General features: G+C 35.3%; 1 protein-coding gene across 2 annotated transcripts in view; it reads right to left on the bottom strand.

Moving 5' to 3' along the window:
• The window catches only part of LOC136030250 (putative ferric-chelate reductase 1 homolog), an 82,849-nt gene that overhangs the window by 27,593 nt on the left and 27,626 nt on the right, over window positions 1-27,630 (bottom strand). For both annotated transcript variants that reach the window (XM_065709091.1, XM_065709090.1), the window contains exons 3-7: window positions 20,978-21,213; window positions 16,356-16,447; window positions 12,300-12,552; window positions 3,472-3,693; window positions 270-374 (exon numbers count right to left, since the gene is read on the bottom strand). In XM_065709091.1, the coding sequence (XP_065565163.1) occupies window positions 270-374; window positions 3,472-3,693; window positions 12,300-12,552; window positions 16,356-16,447; window positions 20,978-21,213 (908 nt within the window). The remainder of the gene's footprint in view (window positions 1-269; window positions 375-3,471; window positions 3,694-12,299; window positions 12,553-16,355; window positions 16,448-20,977; window positions 21,214-27,630) is intronic.

Genomic DNA, 27,630 nt, shown 5'->3' with positions numbered 1-27,630 from the left:
TCATGACAACCCCTCCCCATAAAAACAAACAATACTCTGTATTTTTGTCAGTCAATTAGCAGGATCTCACATGGTAGCTGTCTAATAGAATTCCAATAAAACCATATTAAATGTTCTACAAGGGATTCCTTTCAGCTCTAGGGCGTTTAAACATGCCACTTAACAAAAAATGCTATTAATGGATACTGGAAAGGGAAGAAGACATAACAGAAAGAGATGAAGAGCCTAATGAGAAGAAATACAACTGATGAATAATTTTGTTAGCTCACCTTTGAATAGGGAATATTATTTTTTCCCTTATTGATAGAGTTGAAGACATCGACGTTTTGGACCTGAGATGGTTTGTACAGACATTCTGTGACTGTATCATCACCCTGGAAAATATGAAGAATTTGTTACAAGGATTATGAGAAGGGATTATTCTTAATTTTCTATGGCACTTACCCGTCGGTCAAGTGCCACATAGCGATCACAATTTCTGTCCGTCTGTCGGTCCTGGTTTTGCTAGTTCGGGTGCTTCCAGATAAGCTAGGACGGTGAAAATTGGCAGGCGCATCAGGGACCGGACCAAATTTAAGTTAGAAATAGTCGCTTCACCGATTCGACTATCTGGGGAAGAGTGGAGGGACGGTTAATTTAGAAAAATTAGAAAAAATATTAAGAAAATTTCTTCTTTAAATCTTGCATAGCGCAGTGGATATGGTGTTGTTACATAACCCTGAAGGTCACAGGTTTCACACCTGTTTTTTTTCTTGCTCGCCATTTTTAGCATTAATTTTTAGTTTGATTTCAAAACCTATTCTAAAATGTCTGACCATGACTAACACTTTTGCCAAAAATATCAGATCAGATCACGTGTTATGGTCATTAAATCTGGAATTCGCTATAGTATGGACTAGCAAGCGTAGGAAGAGCTAAATCAAACTATGGATTTAAAGCCATCAAAAATCATAGAAAAAGCCATTCAGCTTCAGAGGCAGAAATCCTGCGTACTGGTGCTTATAATGGTAGCCTCCGAAAAAAACATCACCGCGATAACATTGCAAAATGTTGGCTCTTCCGACCTCGTCACAAGTGCCATATGAACTCTTGGCTCTTGTTCTTTTTAGAGATGGGCGAATTTATCTAAAATAAGCAAATTATGTAAAACGCTTTACAAAATTTGGAAACTATTTTTTTTTCTAATCTTGACAGACAGAGTCAAAACTAACAAGACAAAGAGTAACTGTTAACAATATTTTATATCTAAGATAAAACAGCCAGAAAGAATGATTTCAAGCTCATAGCCAAAAAACAGTTGAATTTTGAAATTTAGCCTGCTGCGCTTTCCCGTTACAAACGTTAATGAATAAAATCACGGTGGGGTTTTTATTTGTAATTTCAGTGGGCCGATTCTTTGAAGAAAACTGTAAAAGTGATATCTTGTCCTGATAACAATCTTTAAAGACAGAAGATCCGAGCTATCGACCGCAGTGAAGTAAGTAAACAGAGGGAGAGGATTTCAAGCTATATTTGTGAGAGACACAGTGCAATTAATCACAGTGCTAAGTAACCTAAGACAAACACAACCAGGCCAAGATTTGCGAATAGGCCCACTAGACCTGTGCCTAGGGGCGCACAATGCCAGGGGTGCAATAAATAATCAGAGAGTTATTTTTATCTTAACAAAAACTGGACTGATGGACTGAAAACTGGGTGATTTATCGTCGAAGTGCCTGGTGCAATCCACCGCCCCACTGCCTATTCGCAAAAAAGTGACTTTAGAACAGGAATTCTGAGGCCACTTACAAACTGTCAAATGTCACCGAGGAATGTTAGTTGAGAGTTCGGTATTACCTCTCTCTTTCATTACTTTTGGCTCACCACTTCAGTGTTTTGTTCAGTGTTTCCACTATCCCCGAATTTTTGGGAAGATATTGCAAAAACGGAGTGGCAAAAACGGTTAGTATTGCCCAGAAGATATTGTAAAAACGGAGTGGCAAAAACGGTCGGGTCTTGAAGCGTCAAAGCTTTAAATCCAGCCCTGAACAAAACTGCACACACTCCTGTACCAGCGCAATCTATTTAGACAAGCCCTATCGTACAGCGAAGTACACTTACAAACTGGTCGATTCTCACAATCGTTTTATATTCTTTAAACAGAGCTGCAATATCATTGTTTTTCGTTTTTATAATCTTTTGGTTTATTTGTTGCAATCATCTGAACCGCTGATTGCTGAATCATCTGAAGCACTGACAGTTTGAAAATTTGGGTTCCATAAAACAATTTTAAAGCTTCAGAGCCACACCACAGAAAAAAAAACCAAACGTGCACTTTTTGCTCATAATGGGCACTGGAACTTCAAATTCTTGTTGGAATAAGATTCCTTGAAAGATTATATTATCATTATATTGCCTCTAGGAGGGAAAAAAGGAAGAAAAATCCATATTCCACTGTCTTTCTTATCGATAGCATTTCAACTAAACAATACAGTGAATGAACGAGTGCAGTTTTCAAATGTATCAACTCATTCAACTGAAGCTTGAAATTATTGCCAATCATTAGTTTGAGTTTTATATGGACTTTATGTAAAAGAACCTTCAATAAGTTCTCGCGGTTTTTTTTTTAAGAAAAAAAATAATCGCAAGGACCCAATGTTCTTGCTTTTGGATAATTCCTAACGTTTCAAATCGTTTTGAACCTCTTGAATTATCTACCTTTAATGCTTTCCCAAGCCTGCTAGCATCTGATGATCGGTCTTGCTCAGGAAGTTCATCCAATTCTTTGTCTCCGAACGTTTTTCGGCCGGGAGAACACATTTAATCCTAAAGTTCAAAATTGTTATTTTTGAAACGTTGAAACCAGTCTCAGCATGTCACAGCCATTGATAAAATATTTTTACTGTAAGTCACAACATGAACTCTGTGGTTCTCGGCTGCTGATTTTTTTTAAAATAAAATAGCCTGCAAATGCATTTTATCTGCTGTACAACTAGATATTTTCAGAATCAATAAGGAAAATTGTGAATCCAATAATGAACAGCCAAACAATGAAATTTAAGGTTGCATACAGCAGTTCCTTGCAGATGTGTAGACCAAGATGTTACTGAATATACAGTGTCTGAAATAGTTTAAATATTTACTAAGAACAGGTAAAAGATTCTGAGCATAATGTTTTCTTCTAGACTTTACTGATTTGAGTTCTAGCAAATAATAGAACTCTTCTTTCTGATTATGTAATAGCTATTTTCAAAGTGTACTGCGAACGACCATCGCCAATTCTTTGGAGAAACGAAATTCTAGGTTTTAGCTATCCTTAGTAATTTATGTTGCTAAATGTTATACCCAAATATCTGGACTTATAAAGCACTTTAAATGCACTTGAGATAGCAGGAGAGTCTCAGTCTTAGCACTGCCTATTTAACAGGTTCTTAAATATAGTGTTCGCAATATCTTGAAAAATGTAAAAAACAAAGTTGAACTTAGTCATACCATCGCAGCATCTTGGGAGAAGCCAATCGCCAGGTAGCCTCCAGAAGCTTGTTCCAACAATCCACGCAATTCAAATTCATACCGGTCTCCTTTTACAGAATAGGAAGCCACAATATCACAGTCACCAGTATTAATGCACCCATTTGGCATTCCGAAGCAACCTTTTGTTGCACCACAACCGTTGTAAATCGGATGACTTTTCACTGATTCTTCAGCTTTAACCTGAAACCGGGAAATACAGTGAACATTATATTTATTCATGTTAAATGTCAATCAAAAGGAATGGTCATTGCTGTTATGAATAGCTAAAATCTCAATTCAATATATATTCATTTGTGAACCAATTTTTATTGGTTAACTTTATTTTATTTATATATAAACCATATATAAACAAATTTCATTTTTAGACCAAGTAGAAGGGAGAACTTCATGAAATTCCCTTAAACAGGACATAATCCATATGCAATGCATGAACAAACTGTCATTTGTGGGGGCTGATTGCCCAAACTTCTTATGTTTCTGCCTGAACGAAGGGAAAACCATCAAAAAGCCCGCCAGGCGGGTTTTTGCTAAACAATTTTGTCTAGTTTTTTTAATTTTGGACTGGTTGGTTTGCGCAAAAACCAATCTTTCTCCAATTTCATACTGTATTTTAGTTTATTGATGCAACAATTTTTTTTTAGTTAACATTTGATCATTAGGAGCTGTTACACAAGTTATTCCTGAATGGCCATGAGTCGAAAGAGACATGATAAGTAACTTCGTACCTGTATACCAAGCCTTATGTTTGTAACTAGCAAGGTACAAACTTCTGCGGCTTAGAAAGGGACTTGGGTCCTGGTTTGGATCTTCCAATTTGGCCACATTCCAATTCTAACAAAAGGTTATTCATGCCATACTTTTCATCTATACAAAATGCTGCCAAAATTGGAATGCTTTTTGGATACATGTCGGTCACAATATGTCCTCTGTTTATGAAAGCCCATATTAAACAAAGGAAATAAATTGTAACAAATAACAAGCAAACTGTCAAAAAAGAATATTAACCAAAGAAACCACCAAAGGTTAGCAGTACACAGCGCGAAAAGAAAAATATGCATAAGCTTTTGTTCCTACGAATCTCATCATTAACCTAGGCTACAAACGGAAAACACACCTAGTTATGAAGAGGTTTACGGATAGACTGATGATCAAGAGTGCTCCTACGTTCGCAAACAGAGGCAAAAAATACACTATAACCATAAACATACTGTAAAAAAGAGGCCGAAATTTAATATCCAAATGCCTAAAAATTACTTGTCGGTAATCTAACTATTACCTGGAGTGCTGGACAAAGCCATTAAAAAATTAATGAGACAAAAAAAAAGGACAGAAGGAAAATCATTAGTTTAAATTTATGTTATTCGTATGTCTATATTTTCCTAAAATCAATTTAAAAAACTTTCTCCATGAGACAAGTTTTTCAAAGAAAAGTAAAGAGCTCCATTAAGCCAAGAATGAGCAAAAATAAAGTAAAATCTTCCAAGCGTAAAACTACCACAAATCACTATCAATAAATAGATGAAACTCAAAGCAAACAGAAATTACAATAAATAGCCGTTTCAAACTCAAAACGAGCATAAATTAACATGAGTGGGGCTGATAACCCCTATGCCCTCTCAAGACCAGAACACAATTTGCGCTTTACTGAAAAAAAAAAAAAAAATGACCGTGGATTGTCAGTTAAACTGATATATTCTGATACTTCTTCATTAAGATTTTAATAATTTTTCATTTATGAAAGGGAGAATTTTTCTATTTTGAAATATACTATTTTGTTTTCAGTAAAGCGCAAATTGTGTTCTGGTCTTGAGAGGGCATAGGGGTTACCAGCCCTACTCACGTTGATTTTCGCTCATTTTGAGTTTGATTCTGCTATTTATTGTAATTTCTGTTCGTTTTGAGCTCCATTTATTTATTGATAGTGAATTTGTTTTAACTCATTCTTAGCTTAATGGAGCTCTTTACTTTTCTTTGAAAAACTTGTCTCGTGGAAAAAGTTTTTTTTTACTAATTTCTGTTCGTTTTTTATTGACATAGTCTGTTTCATGGGAAAAAAATAGTATATCTTTTCAGTTTTCTTTTATAAGAATCCATAGTATGGGTTGCTAATTGTATGTTGGAGGAGCTTTTTCAACAATTTTTAATCCTGACACAAACAATGTTCTTTAATTTAATTTTATATCTTCTTAAGTTGACCTGAAAAAATAAAAGTTAATATCATTCTCAAAAGATTCTATCTATGCTGTTTGACAACCTGGATACACTTACGCTCTTTTTATTTATTTAAATTGTAAGAGCAGACGTAGTAATAGTAGTACCCCCAAAAATATCAACTTACTACCCCCAGTTTTTCTCGACACATTGCTGAGGTGACTTATTGGTAATCATTTAAAAAAAATGCCTTTAGATTTATTTTAATGTAATATATAGTTTTAAAGCATAATGGGCCAATTGCATAATTATGGGGGGGGGGTTGACATGCCTAATATCCTTGAAAGACATAGTTGCTGGACCGTTCTACTATGGTGAACAAAATGGCTGTCTCAAAAGTTTGACTGGATGCACTTGGAAAATGAATGAGCTAGAGAGAAGGGTTGCTTGTCCTCCATTATCTTGCTACTCTTAAAAAGGGCACCAGAAACTCGTGCTGTAATTGGAGTGCAAGTTGGAGGACTTCCCTCTTCATATATCTAGAAAAAACATTTTAACCAAGCATAAACAAAGTGAAAACATTTTAAACGTATTTTATTTGCAATAAAGTGCAAATTATGTTCTGGTCTTTAGAAGGCATGGGGGTGGTCAGCCCTTCTCAGGTTAATTTTTGCTCGCTTTGATTTTGACTCAGGTATTTATTGTATGATTTAAATAAACAGAATACGCTCAAAATGTTTTAATTTTTGTAACTTTAATCACTTAAAAATATTATAACTTTAAGGAATATGTATCAGTATAAGTATACTAAAGTGACAATACACAGCCTTTTGTCAGTAAAGCACAAATTATGTTCTGATTTTGAGAAAGTATGGGGGTTGTCAAAGACATAATTTCCAGACCTTTCAACTACACTGAACAAAATGGCTAAAATCTTGATTAGATATTTTTTGGAAATTGATCGGCATGGGGGGAGCTTGTTGCCCTCCAATCACTTTTGACTATAAAAAAGGGCACTGGCCCTTTAAATTCCAATCGAATGAGCTGTTTTCGAATTTTTTACGACAACAAATGGCCATACCAGATGACCATACTCAAAATTTCTATCAGATGCCATTCGGGAGAATACAAGATGTGGGAGGGGGTATCTACCCACCGATCACTCTAAATCTTAAAAAGGGTACTAGAGCTTCTGATCACGAAGTCAATGATCCCTCCAAAGTTTATACGATTATCCTTTCTATATATACCTTATATGCCCCCAGGTCATAACTTACGACCCTTACGGGTCATAACTTACGTCTTTGGAGAAATGGTGGATGTGAGTGGGCTAGTCTCCCTCAATCACTTTCAATTATTGAAAAGGGTATTGACTCTTTCAATTTCCAATCAAATGAACTGTCTTCGAAGTTTCCACGTCAACAAATGGCCATCTCAAAATTAAAATCAGATGCATTTCGGGAAAATACGAAGTGTGGGGAAGGTATCTACCCTCCGATCACTCTGAATCTTAAAAAGAGCACTAGAACTACTAATTACCAATCCAAAGTGCCCCTCCGAAAGTTATACGATCACCCTTTCTATAAACACCTTACATGCTCCCAGGGCATAACTTTCAACCCTTGACTTGAGGGTTGTGGAGGGTTGTCATCATCAAAGACATAATTTCCAGACCTGAATCAACATAATCAACCACACGGAACAAAATGGCTAAAATCTTGATTTAAAATGAGCCCTCTCCGAAGTTTATACGATCACCCTTTCTATATATGCCTTATATGACCCCAGAACATAACCTACAACTCTTGCCCTGGGGGCTGTGGGGGCTTGCCAGCCTCATAGACGTATATCCGGACCTTTCAATTACGTTGAACAAAATGACTCTCTCAAAATATTTATTGGACGTGTGTGGGGAAATGGTGGGCGTGAGAGGGGTTTAGTTGCCATCCAATTACTTTTGACTATTAAAAAGGACACTGGCTCTTTTTCCAATCAAATGAACTGTTCTGCAAGATTCATCGACAATAAGCGGCCATCTTAAAATTTCTATCAGATGTATTTCAGTAAAATACGAGGTGTGTTATGGGGCGGAAGGGGTTATCCACCCTAAGATCACTCTGAATATCAAAAAGGGCGCTAACACGTCTGATTAGCAGTCCAATGAGCCCCCTCCAAAGTTCATAGGATCACCTTAAATATAAAAACCTTAAATGCTCCTCTATAAATCTTAAATGCCCCTAGGGCATAACTTACAACCCTTGCCTTAGGGGCTGTGGAAGGGGTGTCATCCTCAAATACATAACTATCAGACTTGTTCAACTGCGTTGAATAAAATGGCTGTCTCAACATTTGATGTTTGAGGAAATGGTGGGCGTGGGAAGGGGGTAGTTGCCCTCCAATCGCTTTTGACTATTAAAAAGGGCACTAGGTCTTCCGTTCCCAATCAAATGATTCCTTTTCGAAGTATCTACGACAACTCCTTCGATACGAAGTGCCCTAGTCTAAACAGAACAAATTAATAATATATTGAGCCCACATCGCTCTTTACTTAGGCAGCGTTATTGCGCTGCCTATGATTTATTTGAGTTCGTTATACATTTCAATGAGCATTAGACAAGGCATGTAAAAACACATTTATCAAATCTCATTTCATATTGCGAACATAAGAAACTGAGACATCGTGAAAACAATTTGTAATTTCTATTGTTTTGTCGGAATGATTGAAGCGTACAAAATGTCTCACATGCCTCGTGAATAGCTCTTCAAAATGGATATATGACCTTTGGTAATGAGGTACCAAAATAAAAATGCCAACAACATCATATGATTTGAAGTTCACATGATACAACTTTAAATATATTTCGTTTTGTCTCCCCAAGGAAAAACAATTCCAGGAACGATCTGAAGGTTTATTGACTCATAATAATTTTTAGTTTCAAAATTAACCATTAAGCCTTTAACCTGCTATAAGAGAAGAAGTTTATTTCAACAAAATTTTGTTACTTTTAAGTGTTGGTTTATGCTGTGCTTAGTTTGAAAGACGCATGCGTTTATAATGAGACAAATCTTTTGTCCTTCAATCAGTGATAGCCATTCAATCACTTTCCACCCATAAAATTAGCATTAGAAGTTTGAATTTTAATCGAAAGTTCCCCCTCCTATGTTTTTAAGAAAAAATGACGCAAGGATGGTACATGGCTTCCTACAGGCAACGGTAGAACGTTGCCTCTGATAAATGAAAGAACTAGAGAAAAGGAATATAGAATTAGCAAAAAAAAAACAGGCTAGCCCCCACACAGAACATAGTACTTGAAGAAAAATGTATTTAATATATACAAAATTTTAGAAAAATCTTTTAATAGGATTATTTTCTATATAAAATAAAGCAAGCATCAAAAAAGTATGATATGTAATTAGCATTCCAAAATCATTGGAATATGGGATTTTTTAACATGGAAAAAGAGTCAACCACAAAAATATACAAAACAGGATTTATAGAATGCTATTTAATGTTTTTAATTTTGGTCAATATACTGTAGTAGAAAATATCAAAACTCAGACCTTATATTCCAATTTGTAATCAGACAGTAACAAAAAATCGTGAACTGGGAAGATGTAATAGAAAGCCAAAGTAGAATTTCAAAATAAAAATGGTTGGCAACTGCGCTGTACTTTTTCATTTTTGATTGAAAGTTGAAAGTTACGTAGGCGTTATCAAGGTCAAAAGTAATTGGGGGAAAACCAGCCTCCTTCCACCCATTTTGCTGCTCCGTGTCTCCCATGATCTTAGGCCAGAATTTTGAGATAGCGTTTATTGTGTTTTGAAGCATCTAAAGGTCTAGTAAGCTTCGGTCCGTAGTGCACATCACCCCCACAGTAAAAACAGCAGCGACCTAAACTATGTAAATGACCCTTTGTTCACAAATAGATTTAGGAAAAAAAGGCGGCCATGTTTGATCTTGGCTGTCTGATCATCTAGGATATCCTGAGATCATAAAAGTAACATATTTGCAATACTTAATGAAGGGTTAGGGAAGACAGAGCCAAAATATCAGGTACTATTAGGGGGAAAGGGAGGAGGGTTGTGGAAGGAGACTTCAGGCTTTTTTTGGGGGGGGGATAGGCTAAAATATTCTTAGTTTTTTGTGCTTGCGACTCGTTGGAGGGGATGGCTAAAACATTATATCTCCAATGCTGTTAAATGTTTGTGCACTGTAAGCCCTGAATAAAAATCTATTTACGTCCAAGAAGTGAGGTAAATTAAAAGATACTATATGCTACTAGGTTATCAAAATAGCGCAACCACAATGTCTCGGGAAAGGCTTTGGGTATCAAGTTGAAGCTTTCAAGATGACCAAGATGACGACCAAATTTGGGGCCAAGATGACCCCAAAAGTTGACTTGGGGGAGGGCACAGAGGGATGGTAAGACTAAAAGTGTTTTTAGACAGTCCTTTCAAGGTTCTTGAACTATGAGCTCCTATGGGCTCATATCTATGGTGTGGATCTATTCAAGGCTAAGTAGCGAAGTAAATTAATGCACACTAATTGTGCCAAGTGACAAATTGGCGTGCATGCAGTATCCCTGGGAACAACATGGAGATCAAGTTGAGACTTTCAGGGATTGGGAGGAGGTGGATCTCAAATTTGAACTTGGAGAAGAGAAAAGAAGGGAAAAGTCTGAAGATTTCACTTTCTAATCTGTCTAAATGTTTTGGGAGTATGAGCATTTGTTGGACTAGAATCCATTTTTGATAAAGCAGCGAGGTAGACCGAAAGAAACCATGTGTAGCCAGGTTATCACAACAGGCTCTATGTATTGTCTCGGGTTGGGAAATCGAGTTGAAACTCTCAAGAGTATCAAATCGAAAGTAAATCGAAAGAAACCATGTATCGAGTTTATTCTGCATTCTGCAACATGTTGGGAACGACTTGTAGGAATCGAGCAAATAATTCTGGTTTGCCGGGGGAGGGGGTGTAGGCAAGATGACTTCAATTTAGCAGGAGGGGAAGTAGGGGTCAACAACTATGTATTTCTGACCCAACTATATGTTTCGAGATTAGTAGCCCAAGTGGAACTTTGAATCTATGATAGGCTTGTAACTACCTGAGCATGTGGATAACACCAGGTTGACCGAAAAGGTGTGTTTTGTCAGATTTGCTCAGGCTTAGAGGATATGAGACAAGAGCACCTTGATGAATACAAAAGCTAGGGGAGGGCGGATGTGCTGATTTGTGACTCCCAAAATACACCCAAATTTGTTTTGTTTCCCATAGGCTGGCAGTTTATCGGGTATATATACCGGGCCTAACGAATCTAAGAGGAAAAACACATTTCAAGAAGAAATGGGGTTATTTTGATTCGTGAAAACCTACTGTTGGCCTTGCACTGTTTTCCACGACCGGCGTGAAACTTTCAGGCTAAGTAGACCGGACCAAGGGGACCTTAACAAGAATAATGAATTTCGAAAAAAAATGTAATTACATCAATTGTTGGCGCGGAAAATTTCCATTTCTTTACGCTAATCTGTTTTGATATCCTAGAACACTTACACACCTTAACTAAAATTCACGACAAAGGAGACCTCAGTTAAGAAAAAAAATATTATAACAAAATCTGGCCTTGCTACAGGAATAAAGCCATAAGGATAATGAATTTGAGATGTCACAGAATGATTCTAGTAATTATTAATCTGTATTCTCTTTCCCTTATTCCAGATTTATCTTAAATTGCAATCATTTTCTAATTATTTTTCTTCGACACGCATAACCCATTATTTTTAATTTTTATCGTTTCATTATGATAAGCCTTTACCGCCTATTTTTAGGGAGTCTTACCAGCCTTCCCCAAAACTGTGCTGTTTGTAATGTTCTGCTTACCTTTAGCAATAACAGTCCTACAGTTCGATTTTTAATTTAGTAATTTGTCTTCTCTCTAATTCTTAAATATATCTGAACCTCCAAATTTCGTTTAACTTGCAAGCAGAGGAACTTTCTTTTGGATTTAAAATGAGTTTATCATTAATATTTTGACCATAAAACTTATAGACCTCACCGGGCTTCTCACTATGATGACGAAGAATATATGAAGGGGAGTGGGTGGGTGATTGCATAAAATTTTTTTGAGTGTATACGGGGCAAAACTAAGCATAGCCTCGTCAATATACCCCAAAAGTATCAAAAAAGGGTTAATGTATTCTCATTTAGTCGGGTACCACACAGAGAATAGGAACTTTATCAGATTTAAATCTTCGGCGGTTTAATACGGGAAGGTAGAGCGTTAAGCAACTTGATTATAAAAGTAGAAAACTTCAAAGAAAATTGGATATTGGTCGAGCAAAGTCGCCGAGCGCTAGATCGCGTTGGCTTACTTTTGACACTAGCGCCACTCTTATTAGCTTCCTTTACTCTTTGGGGTAGCAGTTGAAATCATTTTGAAATGTCAACAAAAATTCAAAAATAAAAAGGCTTTAATAAGACATGCCAGTGAGTAAAATACTTCTTTACAAGATGCGCGGCGAAACCAAACCTAACAGGCTCACTATTCCTCTAGAATACTAATCTTTTTTTTAATTTCGTCGGAAGATATCTTCCAGGAATGTCAACAGAAAATTCGACAATTAAAGGTTTACTTACAGTAGTCGTAAATGACCACAAAGGAGTACCGGTTGGTTTTGCCTTCTGCGTTGTTAATAGTGCAGTTGTGGCTTTTGTTGTAGTTGGTGGCCAAGTCTTTTCAGTCGTAGAAGCAACCGTAAAAATAGACAGTTCAGGCGTAGTGATAGGTAACGGAGTTTCAGCTTTATCAAATGGAATTGATCGACTGACTCGAACCCGCTCGGACTCAACATTGACCCAATAGTTACTATAATCTTCAACGAAAGTTCCTCTGAAATTATAGATAAAACAATACAAAACTACTAGAAAATCATTATTGCACTATACATATTTGTTGATGAAAAACTACAGGAAGGGTGTGCAAAGCACAGGATGGCTGGCCCTCATCCCCCCATTGCACTTCCTGGCTGAAGGGCCTTGAGACGGAGATCAGCACCGCCGGTTCAGACCTTAAGGGTCTAGTGCCACACCTTTTACCTTTTTTATATACATTATATCTTCTATATATATATATATGTATATATATATATATATATATATATATATATATATATATATATATATATATATATATATATATATATATATATATATATATATATATATATATATATATATATATATATATATATATGTAGTGTCCGTCTGTCCGTTACACTATCTTTATCAAATAAGACCAGCTTTGCTTTAAAGTCAATTTTTTCAGAAGCTTCATGGTTTTTAGGGGGGGTAAGCTGGCGCTCGAAAGACTTGCCTTGATGTGGCTCCTCACTAGCCAAACCAATTAACCCAACAAAGTAATAAAGTATTGATATCATAATAATAATAATAATAATTTATTTATAACAAACATCATAACAAGTTATGGCACTTGTGGAGTAACAAAAAGAAAAAAAATGAAATACACTGCAAATAAAATACACTAAAAATAGAAAAAACACTACGCTACAATGAGATTAACCGAACAGACACTAAAAACGATAAAAAGCTGATTCCGACAACCTTCCATGCAGGAGGGCCAACTTTGGACTTATGTCAGGGACACCAAACTTGCGAATTATCTTCCTATTGCTATACCAAGGGGGAAGATAAAGTAAAAATTTACAATATCTGAAATAAAAAGTCCGAATCTGATTAACATCTTTTTCTTTAGAAGGGGATAAAGACCAGAAAGATAAAGGACAGAATGATCACAGAATGTAGCATATAGCCTACCCAGTGCACGTCTATTATACTTCCCTCGATTAGCAACTATCTTTGAATAGCCCGTTTGAATTCTCTTTTGAACATCACGAACAGTGCACTGCCGTCGGCAAGAAATTGAATTCGTAACAGTAATACCCAACCACCGAAAGGCGGAAACAAAGAGTATAGAAAAACCGCGACAAGTTAAGGGAGCGGTAGAGGAAGTCAGACCACTAAAAACTAGAAATTCACATTTCTCAACATTAAGAGAAAGATCAATTTCAGAAAATAGACGTGAAACTTTTGAGACCATGAAACGAGAGACCTTGCCTTTTTTTACACAAAAGTAAAAGATCATCTGCATAAGCAAGATAAGAAACATCTGAGAGTCCAATAAAATAATTTGATCTAATTTCATCTAAAATACCAGAAATGCACATTTTGAATATACTAGGTGATAAAACCCCTCCCTGTTTGACACCCCTACATAAACGGACAAACGGAGATCCAGATTTATTAATTCGGAGGAAAGAATTCTCATACCAAAAACGAAGAAGAAAAATAACTGAAAGATTTACACCATTATTAAAAAGGGAAAAAAAAGCTTGACTGTGAACTACATTGTCAAAAGCTTTAGAGAGGTCCAAAGTACATATATAAAGTGGCGACCCCTCAGCCATGCTATTCTTAAGGGCGGAAGAAAGAACACGGTGCATGTTGACAACCAATACCAGATTGAAACCCGAATTGATTCGATCCGAAATTTATATTTTCATTTAAATGAGGAATTAAAATATATTCAAGGATTTTACTCAAGTTACACGTAGTGGTTATAGGGCGATAAGATGAACATTGAGAAGGGAGTTTTCCCCGCTTTAGAATTGAGGTGACAGTTCCACAAAGAAAGCTATCTGGAACCAGAGAAGATGTTAAACACATTTGGAACAACAACTGCAAATGAAATAAAAGAACAACACATTTTGGATTTATATTATTTACACTAATACCATCAATATCAATGGATGAAAACTTCAATTTCTCAATTGCATTTTCAATAGCAGTTATTGATACTGGAATAATATGGCCTTGATGAATGAAGGCAGAAGAATTTTAGAAAGTAACCGAGAATAATGTGACTGCACGAAAAAATTAATTTTGGAAAAAATTCTCGAATAGTAAACATACCAAGCTGAACTAGAAATCGAACCACTGTTATAAAGATCACTTTTATCCAGCTTCTCAGCTGAATAAAAGTGATCTGGATAAAAGTGATCTTTATCAGCGATTAGAAAACCGATTAAAAGGTCTACATGATCTGTATTTTCGATTCGCCATGTTCTTCCTTCTATTTGGGAGTCCCTTCCTTACGATATAGTCCACAAGACTGATAGGCCGACTTTTCGTGGGTTCCTTAAGGACCATAGTTTTGGTATTTATGATTTATGATTTTTTTTTCTTTATACATAGATAAAGTAGGGAAATAGTGCATAAAAGTGTTGCTATATTAGGTTACCGTAGTACAGTGTCTCAAGTGGTGACTTTTTTTGCTTTTTTTTGCTTTTTATGGGAATCTATTGATAATTAATCTGTTCTGTAGCTTCGAGAATGGCCGCGCAAGCCATAAGGCTTAATGGCATTTTTTTTTTTTTTTGTATTTTTTGTGTTTTTAAAATAAATTTTCTCTCTCTCTCTCTCTAAAAAAAAAATAAAAGCAAAATTTTATCTTTTTCTGGCTCTAATGATGATACTTTTAAATAATGACATTGAACAGATACATGACTGTTATAAAGAATCAACTAAATTTGCAAACCACATAGCGTTTGAAAGTACAATTCTTTTCCTTGTTCCTTCAGAATTCTTTACTAATTAACCGTAATTCATGTTTGTCTTTGATACAAAAATTAGTTAATAAGACAGAAGGTTATCTAAACTAAAAGATAATTTTAAGCATATTTTTTAAAGCTCCAAAGGCATCGTTTCTTTTAATATATTTGAAAAAATATTTGACAGTTGGTTTAAGCATTCACGTGGATGCCTCAAAGAGTCCAAGAGGATAGGCTAGGTATTTTCCAGTGGAATTTCTTAAGGATAGTTGCTGATATTGTTTTAGTGACAGTACAACAAACAGTAAGTGCTGGAAAAACCTACTTCAATCCTAGTGATTCAGGTGACCATAAAGGAATGTTAAGAAACGTCAGGCCAAATTTTGCGGATGCGGATGGTAGATTGTAAGAATTGTGCCTTTTACAGTCCAGTTGGAGGAGGACGTCTTAAAAATGGGGTGAATAGAAATGATAAGAAAATTTCTAACAGAAGCGAGGATGGAGAATAATAGATTGCCGAAATCGTACTCTTTAGTATTCTAGCTGGGGTCAAACGAAATATAGGACGATCTCAAAAGAAATGTGAAATGGTGATAAGAAAAGATTTAAAGGAAACTGGAGCTTCACGGAAAGGTGTTAGTAATGAAGCTTTTCAATAGATTGAGACGGAAGAGGATCGTTGGCTACTGCGTTGGACTCAAAAGGATCATTGCTGCGATGAATTTTTTGTAGTGGTTTTAATAAGAACTAACAGTTTATATTGTAGGGGAAAGCCCTAGTTTCATTTTTTTGGAGTTTAGAATTTCAAAAACAAACGTAAACCACAACTATGAACTATTTTGGCAGTAAATTTTAATATTGACCATATTCTAGCAGCATTACTAAGAACCACCAAGTGCTGTGACTCACCTGGAAGCAAACATTATTACTAAGGTTTTATCCTTCTCAAATATTCGATGCATTTTCAGGACTGGGGCTCTTAAGGGCCCAGTCTGAGAGGAAATTATCCCTTTTCTTTGTTTTCAGTGGCCTTGACAAAGAATAATGACTGCAAAGTAATACATACCTGAAGACAACATCACCTTCAAAGTTGGCTGGAGATTGCCATGTCAGCACAACTCTTTGTTTTCTTGCATTATTTGCATGCGTCACACCATTCTAAAAAAAGGAATATTAAGTATAAGGTATACACGTGGGGTAGTAGTAGCTTATGGGAAAAACAACAAAGAATTAAAGCCATTTCAGTATGGATAGAAAAACACGAAATTAGTCGCTTTATATTTCAGTTAATTAAACATCCAATTCGTATTTTATTCCATTTTTCATTTCGCCACTGTTACATAGCAGGCATTTTCATATGCCTGCTGTAAATTTTAAGAACCAGTTGTTAGCTGTTCTCAAAGGGAGGGCCACAAGGATAATTTAGACCAGGAGGATCGAAAGGGGATTGAGCAGACACTGATCTGCTGATCCTTCCTTGCAATGCAGCTCAGCAAATGGTTTTTAGCTTGATTTATCATACGAAAACCTTATCAAACATTTCGTGGTAACGAACAGTAATAAGGAGCGACCCGGCTCAACAATAACCGAAACTCTAAAAAACGGAATTTTGATACCAATAATTTCATCAAAAGAATCGCATTTTAGTGCTGATTTTAAATATATAAGTTTCATCAAGTTTATTCTTACCCATCAAAAGTTACGAGCCTAAGGAAATTTACTTTGTTTTAGAAAATAGGAGGGAACACAAAGTCATAGAGTCTTAACGAAAATCACACCATCAGATTCAGAGTATCACAGAACCCTATACTAGAAGTTTCAAGCTTCTATCTACAAAAATATGGAATTTTGTATTTTTTACCACAAGACATCACGGACGCGTGTTTATTTGTTTCTTTTTTTCCAGGGGTGATCGTATCGACCCAGTGGTCCTAGAATGTCGCAAGAGGGCTCATTCAAACGGAAATTAAAAGTTCTAGTGCTCTTTTAAAGTGACCAAAAATTGGAGTGCACCTAGGCCCCCTCCCACGCTCAGTCGTTTCCCAAAGTCACCGGATCAAAATTCTGAGCTAGCCATTTTATTCGGCATATTCGAAAAAATTGATAACTATGTCTTTAGGGACGACTCACTCCCCCACAATCCCCATGGGAAGGGCTGCAAGTTACAAACTGTGACCAGTGTTTACATATAGTAATGGTTATTGGGAAGTGTACAGACGTTTTCAGGGGATTTTTTTTTTGGTTGGGGTTAGGAGTTGGGGAGAGGCGGTTATGTGGGGGGAAATTTCTATGGAGGAATTAGTCAAGGAGGAAGAGAATTTCCCTGAAGGGAGAGCAGGATTTTCTAGCATTTAAAAAAAATGAAAAATAAATATGAAAAAGTGCTTCTCAACTGGAAGTAATGAGCAGCATTAAAACTTAAAACGAACAGAAATTATTACACATATGAGGGTTTCACCTCCTCCTAATACCTCGCTCTTAACGTTGAAGTATTTTTTAGTAATTTCAACTATTTATTCTAATGCCTTTGTGATTCACGGGTCATTCTTAAGGAATTGGGACGAAATTTAAGCTTTAGTGTAAAGAGCGAGGTACTGACGAGAGGGTGAACCCCCTCATATACGTAATAAAAACATACGAATACAGAAGTTCGTTACTTAAGCTAATTCGTAAGTTACGTATATCTTTTACTAATAAAATGTTCGTCAAAAATTAAAAGTTTTAGTTGCCTCTTTAAGTAACCAAAGAATTGGAAGGTAACTAGGCCTCCTCCCCCACTCCTGTTTTTCTAAAAATCGTCCGATCAACACTATGAGAAAGCCATTTAGCAAAAAAATCAATTAATATGCAAATTTCGTTTTAATTATTCATGTGCGGAGAGCCAAATCAAAATACGCATTAATTCATCAAAAACGTTCAGAAACTAAATAAACAAAGTTTTTTTTAACTGAAAGTAAGGATTGGCATTAAAACTTAAAACGAACAGAAAAATTACTCCGTATATGAAAGAGGCTGTTCCCTTCTCAACGCCCGCTCTTTACGCTAAAGTGTTTTACTGTTTTAAGAAGTAGAGTTGATATAAAGAGTCAAACTTAGCGGAAAGAGCGAGGTTTTCGAGGAGGGGCAACCCCTTTCATGTATGGAGTAATTTCTGTTCGTTTTAAGTTTTAATGTCGCTCCTTACTTTCAGTTAAAAAGAAAAATTTATTATTCAATTTCGGTACTTAAACGTTATTGCGACCATATTTTGTTCATGATCTCCACTCATAGATAATCAGCTTAGTCTGAGCGACAGACGCTACTTTACAGGTATTTTTTTAATTAAATATTCGATGTATAGAGGGGGTCAGGATATGTAGTTAATATAATGCGTTCTGGGCGGCCTGCTTTCCATAATTCTCTGTTCTATTTTCCATAATTTTGTTATTAAAATATTATATTTTCATCGTATTTTGGTATATTTCCTTAGGATTAAGTTAAGTTCACTAAGTTCGCTAATACCCTTATTTCTTCTCTCTTGTTTTAAAATTGTTACCTACTTTTGTTCGGAAAACCTTTTTTTTCGATTTTCTTTTTAATTTGCTTCAAGGTTGTAGTTTTCTCGGTTTTATAAATATCTGCTTTTAAAGTGGAAAATTAAAAATCAGACTCTTTAAAATGATCAAGCAAATCTTAGCATGTGGGAATAAGTACCGCGGCATCGTTAAATCAACATCATTCTCCAACACACATCTGCATTACCAAACAGGAAATTTTACAATGATACAAACAAGAAACAAGGAAGTTGAGGTGATGCTCTAGTCTTTTGTCATTACAAGGAGAACTGTTCAATAAACAACATAAATAGAGAAACGAGTTTCCATGGAAAATTAACACAAACACTCAGCTTTACTATAAGCACAAGTCTTTTAACTACAACTAGAACTTTTAATTTCTTACGAACGTTTTTATAAATAAAAAATATACGTAACTTCCGAATTAACTTTCGTAACAAACTTCAATATTCGTATATTCTTATTACGTATATGAGGGGGTTTGCCCCCTCTTTAATACCTTGCTCTTTACAGTAAAGCTTAAATTTTGTCCCAATTCTTTAAGAATGACCCCTGAAACACAAAGGCCGTAGTAGAAACAGTTGAAATTACTAAAAATACTTTAGCGTAAAGAGCAGGTATTTAGGAGGAGATGAGCCCCTCATATGCGTAATAATTTCCGTTCGTTTTGTTTTAATGCTGCTCCTTACTTTCAGTTTAAAAAACTTTTTTCATATTTATCTTTTCATTGTTTTTTTGTTTTAAATAATATTAGAAAACTCTGCACCCCCTTCATGGAAATTCTCTCCTCCCATGACAAATTTCTCCATGGAAAGATCCTCCCATATAACCCACTCCCTATCCAAGAAAAAAAATTCTCCTGAAAACGTCTGTACACTTCCCAATAACCATTACTATGTATAAACACTGGTCAAAGTTTGTAACTTGTAGCCCCTCCCCCGGGGACTGTGAGGGAGTAAGTCGTCCCCAAAGACACAGTTATTAGGTTTTTCGACTATGCTGAACAGAATGGCTGTCTCAGAATTTTGACCCGTTGATTTTGGGGAAAAATGAGCGTGGGAGGGGGTTTATGTGCCCTCCAATATTTTTGGTCACTTAAAAAGGGCACTAGAACTTTTCAGAATGAGCCCTCAGGCAACGTTCTAGGACCACTGGGTCGATACGATCACCCCTGGGGAAAAGAAAAGAAAAAAAACGAACAAATAAACACTTACTTCTGGCAAGATCGGTCTTCTGGCAAATTTTTACGAAATTCCACATTTATGTAGATAGGAGCTCAAAATTCTTCAGCAGGGTTCTGTGATACACTGAATACGATGGTGTGATTTTCGTTAAGATTCTTTTACTTTTAGGGCGTGTTTCCCCCTATTTCCCAAAATAAGGCAAATTTTCTCAGGCTCATAACTTTTGATAAGTAAGACTAAATTTGATGAAACTTATATATTTTAAATCTGCATAAAAATCCGATTCTTTTGATGTATCTATTAGTATCAAAATCCCATTTTTTAAAAGTTTCGATTACTATTGAGCCGGATCGCTCCTTACTACAGTTTGTTACCACGGACTGTTTGATTAAGAACATCCTAATAACATATCTCGACTTATCCAGAATGGCAAGGTAGCCTTCAAATCCAACTATCAACTTCAAAAATTCCTGTATGACTAATCTGATTAATTAGTTTAATAAGTCTAATTCGATAAAACTTGTGAAGTGAGCTGTTTATTTTACCGCCTATCCATTTATATATAGCCTAGCATTAAATACTCGTAATGTAAACTTAAAATATACTTATTGGTCTTTGTATGTACTGTTTTCATATAAAAGATTTTACACCAAGTAAGCAGAGGAAAATAAGTCATGAGTGCTAACGGATAAGATAGCAAAAATCTACCTTGTGACGATTAAAAATAGCAGCATAGCGTTAGTTTAGAATTGAGAAAACAAAATGAAGGATTTTTCAGCCTGTTCTTGTCTTTCAAACAGGAAAACAATACTCTCATAAAGCGGAGCTGTGTTTTTCTATAGTACTGAAGTACTGTAAGAAAAGGGGGTCTTTTGGGGTTGTCAACTTCACTAAGGTTGCCATTTGTGTAGTTTACGTCCTTTAAATTAATACTATATAAATTAACCAACCTGAGTTCCGCCAGAGCATTTCATGAGTCTTCCGCTGTCATCAAGGGGTACTTCAAAAGTTCCAATGACTTCGTTTGTGGTAGCATCTCTTGCGTTTATGAGGAAACCTTTAAAAAGTCCCGGACTTGAAGGTAGGCTCCCAATAGCAACTTGAACATTTTCTCCAGAATTGATAGCGACCTTATCAGCTGCAATAGCGAACGGCGCAGGAAGGGGCTTTGGTGAACCACCATGACCTATTTAATTAGTTTAAATGATTAGCTGGCTTTCAAACGGAATGAGTTTATACTAATTTAAGCTAAAAGATTATGCTGTAATTTAATACCGATTTTTGAATGGAACAATGCACCTTGACACATCTCTGCCGTGCAATCAATTTTGACCACTGTTTTGTGTTATAGATACATAAAAATAAATTTGAAAAGAATTACATCAATTTGAATACAATCATAAACTTACATACTGCAATCACTACAAAGACTATAATATAGCCTTTTAAGCTTGAAGGGTATGTTGCAATTTAAAGCCAAAATTTAATTTTCATGTCCAAATAAAATTTAAAAATGTAAACTTGTAATCTAATCATCCAAACATGAAATCTTGTTACATCAACTACCAAAAACACGAGTGTCAAAATAAATATTGGGAGAGGGGATGGAGGTAATCATGTGACAAAACCTATATTTTGTTTAATTGTTTTTGTTTGTCACAAAACCTTTGTTTTGTTTAAACCATTCTTTAATCATTGTGGCAAAACCTTTGAACGGAAAGAAGTAAATATTGACTTAATTTTTGAAGCAAGAGTCATAGCTTTTAATGCTTTTATTTGATCTCGTCCGTTTAGTGCATAGATCCCTAAATTGTCGATCACACTCTACTGGTATTCCGAGGTGAATTTCCAGACACAGCGGTTGGATTGACTGACCTCATTTGCACTACTCATCTGAAAAGTATGAGTCACGAAAAAAGAAAAACCAGTGACTTGCGTACCTGTCATTCAGTAAGTGTCTGTTCATATAGAAGTAAGGTTATTATATTTATTTGTATTTTTTTTTTGCATTCTACAAAAAAGCCCTTTATTTGAATCGGCCGGACGATGGTCTGGCCAAAAACGCTAAGGGTATTAAGGTGAAACCTCGTGACGTTTTGACTATTTTAAACAACATGGCTAATTTTGATCAGGTGTCTTTCATGAAAGGGTAGCTAAAAAGGGCTCTTGAGGGGGGTTGGTTACCATCAATAACCTTTGACTTATAAAAAGAACTTGAATCTTAATTTTTCAGCTGAATGACCACCCTCAAAAATTTCTACGACAACTCCTTCAATGATGAAAACAAAACAAAAGACATTATATATTTTGAGTTAAAAAAGACAAAAAATCTGTAGACAAGAAAAAAGACAAAAAAAATGTACTTTGTTTTGAGCAAAGTGCATATTATGTTCTGGTCTTTATAAGGCACAGAGGGCGTCATCCCAACTCCCCTTAGTTTCTTCTCATCTAAGTTGAACTTGGTTATTTATTGTAATTTCTACTCTCTTTAGGTATCATTTACTTATTATGGTAATTTACGGTATATTTACGCTTAGAAAAATTATTTGACTTTATATCTGCTGATCTTCGAATTAATGTAGCTGTTTACTTTTCTTTGAAAAATTTATTTTATCGAAAAAGTTCTTTGATAACTAAAGAGCTATAGGGTTTCATTTTTTTTCAGCATTGAAGCAGTTGTTGTACAAACTTTGAAGGGTGCTCATCCAGCAAAAAATTTAAGATTCTAGACCTTTTTATTAAAGTCAAAGTCATGATGACAACCAGTCTCCTCTTGCGCCTTTTTAGCTACCCTTCCCCCAAACACATCCGATCAAAATTACCCATGTTGTTCAAAATAGTCGGAACTTAATGAAGTTTCACCTTAAAAACCTTAGGCTTTTCGGTCATACCCCGTCGCTATAAAAATGACAATCCTAAATGTAAACAATCTAGAAGTTGTATAATTTATAATCCTTGCCCCAGGAGCTTTAGAGGAAGGGGGATTAGAGAGATATAGTAATCAGATTTGTGCTATCTTGATCAAATCTACTTTTTAAAATTTCAATTAGTGTTCAGCGTGGAGGGGAGTCTAAAAAGAACAAGGAGGGTTGGTTACCCGCTTCCTCAGAACCACTTTTCTTAGAAAATATTCTTTTAAATAATAAAAAAATTAGCATAAGTAAGGAAACGTGTTTTTTTTATAATTAATTTCTGTTCGGTTTTATTCGACTTTTTTATTGGTTAAAAAAATAATATTTTGAATCTTTGCTGTGTTTCTCTACATGAATGCAGACTTTGGCTTACTTTTTAAATATTGCAGAGTTTTTGTTTTTTGTTTAATAATGTACACCCTTTTGGAAATATGAATACACATAGTGTATCTTGATTTAGTTTTACACCTTATCTTTCCCGGAAAAATAAAACTTAAAATAACCTATAAACTTAAATAAGCAATATAAATTTTCCCTGAAAATTTCTACTTTATACTTTATTTCAGTCCCAGGATATTCTGCCTGAATATTGTGCAACCTGGTCTATTTTGACAACCTGGATGTACTTAAACTATTTTATTTTATTCAACATTAGCAGTAATAGTCGCAGTAGAAGTACTAGCAGTAGAAGTAGTAGCAAAAGTTGTAGTAATAATGATAGCCCTGGAAGTTTCAAGTTTCTTGATACCATATGAAGTTGCTGGGGTATTGCTAATTCATGCCTTTGATAACTCATGTGTAAATAGTGTGTTTTGTTCAAGTTCAACACTTCCCTCGCCATTCCCTGCAAGTTTGGTCTAGGTCGTCCATGATACGTCTTTATGATAGCCTCCATACCTAAATCATATTTAAATTTAATTCAACACCTCCTCAACATTTCCGAAAAAAAAAATCTCCTTAATCCCCTTAGCCCTATTAATGGTATTAATATTAAGAGTAGAAATGGTAGTAGTAACATGCATATAGTACCTTTTGGTTGGCTTGACATCGTCACAACCTGCACTGAAAGTTTTGATTTAATACTCTAGGTTGTTCCTAAAATATAGCTCTTACGCCCTTATAATAACCTGCATCGATATAGTGTGTTTTGATTTAGTCCCACATCCAACTCAACAATCCCCAAAAGTTTTACCTTAATGCCCTTTGTATAAGTAGAAATGTATAAGTCAAAGTAGTAGTTACAGTAACAGTAGACGTATTAGTAGCAGCAGTAGCATAGGCACATAGCTTTTTCTTCAATTAATCATCTCTCCCTCATTCCTTGAACGTTCCACCTTAATGCCCCAAGACATTCCTGAGATATTCCTTTTTGGCAGCCTGCATGGAGAGTGTGTTTTGATTTAATTCAACTTTTTCCTCAAAATTCCCTTAAATTTTCACCTTCATACCCACAATCTTCGTAGTAGTAGGAGTCAAAATGGTTGTAGTAGCAGTAGTTATATTAGTAGTAGCAGAAACAGCAGTACCAATAGCATTGTGTACATACTGCATTTTGATTAGTTGAATATCCTCCCCATCATGCCTTAGAAGTTTCAACTTAATACGCTAAGCCGTTCCTAAGATGTTGCTGATGTGCCCTTTTAACAACTGGCATATGTATAGTATGCTCTAATTTAGTTCAAATTATCCCTCTACATATCCTGAAATATTCACCTTTATATCCCCCGCAAAAGTAGTATTAATACAACTAGTAGTTATAGTAGTAGCAGTAGTGGTAGTAGTAGCACACACATATTACCGTTGGGTAAATTGATCATACGTTATATAAGAAATAATTTTTGTTCGATTCAAACTTTAATGTTGCTCCTTACTTTCAGTAGAAAAAACTTTTTTGTTTAATTTCTGACCCTTTTTCAAATAATGCCGGGATGCCCACATCCCCCTCCATGGAAAATCCCCCTGGAAAATTCTTCCATGGAGAGTTCCTCATGAGTAAAATACCCCCACCCCCCGACAATTCCGCTTAAAAAATTCTCCTTAGCCTACTTCGATTTAAAAAAAAAAAGACTTGTTTTTTTTATTTAATTTCTCGTCGTTCTTCAAATCATGCCGGAAATCTCCCTCCATTGAAGATTTTTCACGGAAATCTCCCCCCCCCCCCAGGGAAAGTTTCTCCCGTGGAGAAAAATTGCCCGTTGAGTTTCTCCCGCGAAAAATTTTCCCGTTGAGAATTTATCCCGTACAAACCCCTTACCCCCTTGACAGAAAAACTAGCCAGACAATTCGAATTCCGTTGAACTCCCAGAACTTCTGCACATGCAAAATTGAGTCACCAAAGAGAAAGTAAGACAAATAAAAAAATTCATATAGGAATTCTGGTAAAGATCCCCCTGTGAAATTTCCCCTGGAAAATTAACCCCCTCACAAACTCTCCTACCCATGGAAAAAAAACGTACAAAATCCCTCTCCCCAATTGTCGGTATAATTCCCAATAACAAATGCATTATATTAACAGCGAGCATATTTCTCAAAATTTCATTAGGATGACTTTGGGAGAAAGCAGGGTGGGAAGGGAGTTAGTGGGCATCCAATCTTTCTTGTAACTTAAAAAGGACGCTATAACTTTTGATTTCTCTTTGAAAGAGCCCGTTTTCGTTCTTCTAGGATCATTGGTTGGAAACCACCACCCCTGGAAAAAAAAAAAAAAAACAAGGAAGAAAAACCCGCATCCGTGATCTTTCTTCTGGCAAAAACTTGCAAAGTTCCCACTTAGACAGAACATTACCATTCGGATTGAAACGTTTACTTGTAATGTCGGTTAATTCAAGTTGAAACACTGGCCTTTTATTACCTCGAGGGTCATCACATCCGCATTTATAGATCGCCTATCAAACAGTTCGTGGTAACGAACTGTAGTAAGGAGCGACCCGGCTCAATAGTAACCAAAACTCTAAAAAATGGAATTTTGATACCATTAGCTACATCAAAAGAATCGCATTTTAATGCTGGTTTTAAATATATAAGTTTCATCAAGTTTAGTCTTACCCATCAAAAGTTACGAGCCTGAGAAAATTTGCGTTATTTTAGAAAATAGGGGGAAACGCCCCCTAAAAGTCATAGAATGTTAACGAAAATCACACCATCAGATTCAGCGTATCAGAGAACCCTACTGTAGAAGTTTCGAGCTCCTATCTACACAAATGTGGAATTTTGCATTTTTTGCCAGAAGGCAGATCACGGATGCGTGTTTATTTGTTTTTTTGTTGTTTTTTTTTTTCCCAGGGGTGATCGTATCGACCCAGTTGTCCTAGAATGTTGCAAGAGGGCTCATTCTAACGGAAATGAAAAGTTCTAGTGCCCTTTTTAAGTGACCAAAAAAATTGGAGGGCACCTAGGCCCCCTCCCACGCTAATTATTTTCCCAAAGTCAACGGATCAAAATTCTGAGATAGCCAATTTATTCAGCGTAGTCGAAAAACCTTATAACTATGTCTTTGGGGACGACTTACTCCCCCACAGTCCCCGTGGGAGGGGCAACAAGTTACAAACTTTGACCTGTGCTTACATATAGTAATGGTTATTGGGAAGTATACAGGCGTTTTCAGGAGGATTTTTTTGGTCTGGGGGAGGGGTTGAGAAGAGGGGGATATGCTAGGGGAACTTTCCTTCGAGAATTTGTAATGGGAGAAGAAAATTTCCATGAAGGGAGAGCAGGATTTACTAGCATTATTTAAAAAAAAAAACAATTAAAAAATAAAAGTGAAAAAGCTTTTTCAGCTGGAAGTAAGGAACAGCAATAAAACTTAAAACAAACAGAAATTATTACCCATATGAGGGGCTCACCTCCTTCTAATACCTCGCTCTTTACGCTAAAGTATTTTCGGTAATTTCAACTACTTATTCTACGGCTTTTGTGATTCAGGGGGTCATTCTTAATGAATTGGGATAAAATTTAAGCTTTAGTGTAAAGAGCGAGGTACTGACGATGGGGCGAATCCCCTCATATCTATATATATAAAAATAAATTGTCTGTGGATCTGTGGATCTGTGGATCAGGTGACGTCAACTAAAAAAAAAACTTAAAAAAAAAGGAAAAAACTGAAAAATAGAAGAGAAAAAGAAAACTAATAAAATTAAGAATAAAAATAAAAAAAATAAAAAAGATAAAAACTAAAAAAAAAAATAAAAAGAAAAAACGAAAAAAACTAAAAAAGCTAAAAAAAGGTAAAAACCAATAAAAAACTAAAAAGAAAAAAAGGAAAAAAACTAAAAAAAATTTTCATCTAAAAAACTAAAAAAAAACTAAAAAAGGTAAAAACTAAAAGAACTAAAAAAGAAAAAAAAACTAAAAAAAGGAAAAAAAACTGAAAAATAAAGGAGAAAAAGAAAACTAAAAAAATATAAATAAAAATAAAAAAAACTAAAAAGATAAAAACTTCAAAAAAAACTAAAAGATAAAAACTAAAAAAAAGTAAAAAGAAAAAACGAACAAAAACTAAAAAAGCTAAAAAAAAAAGGTAAAAACCAATAAAAAACTAAAAAGAAAAAAAGGAAAAAAAACTAAAAAAAATTTTCATCTAAAAAACTAAAAAAAACTAAAAAAGGTAAAAACTAAAAGAACTAAAAAAGAAAAAAAACTAAAAAAAGCAAAAAAACTGAAAAATAAAGGAGAAAAAGAAAACTAAAAAAAAA

Source organism: Artemia franciscana, chromosome 8, assembly GCF_032884065.1.
Source record: "Artemia franciscana chromosome 8, ASM3288406v1, whole genome shotgun sequence".
Classification (NCBI taxonomy): domain Eukaryota; kingdom Metazoa; phylum Arthropoda; class Branchiopoda; order Anostraca; family Artemiidae; genus Artemia; species Artemia franciscana.
Note: the sequence above shows the minus strand (reverse complement) of the source record. Positions and strands in the feature narration are given on the sequence as shown.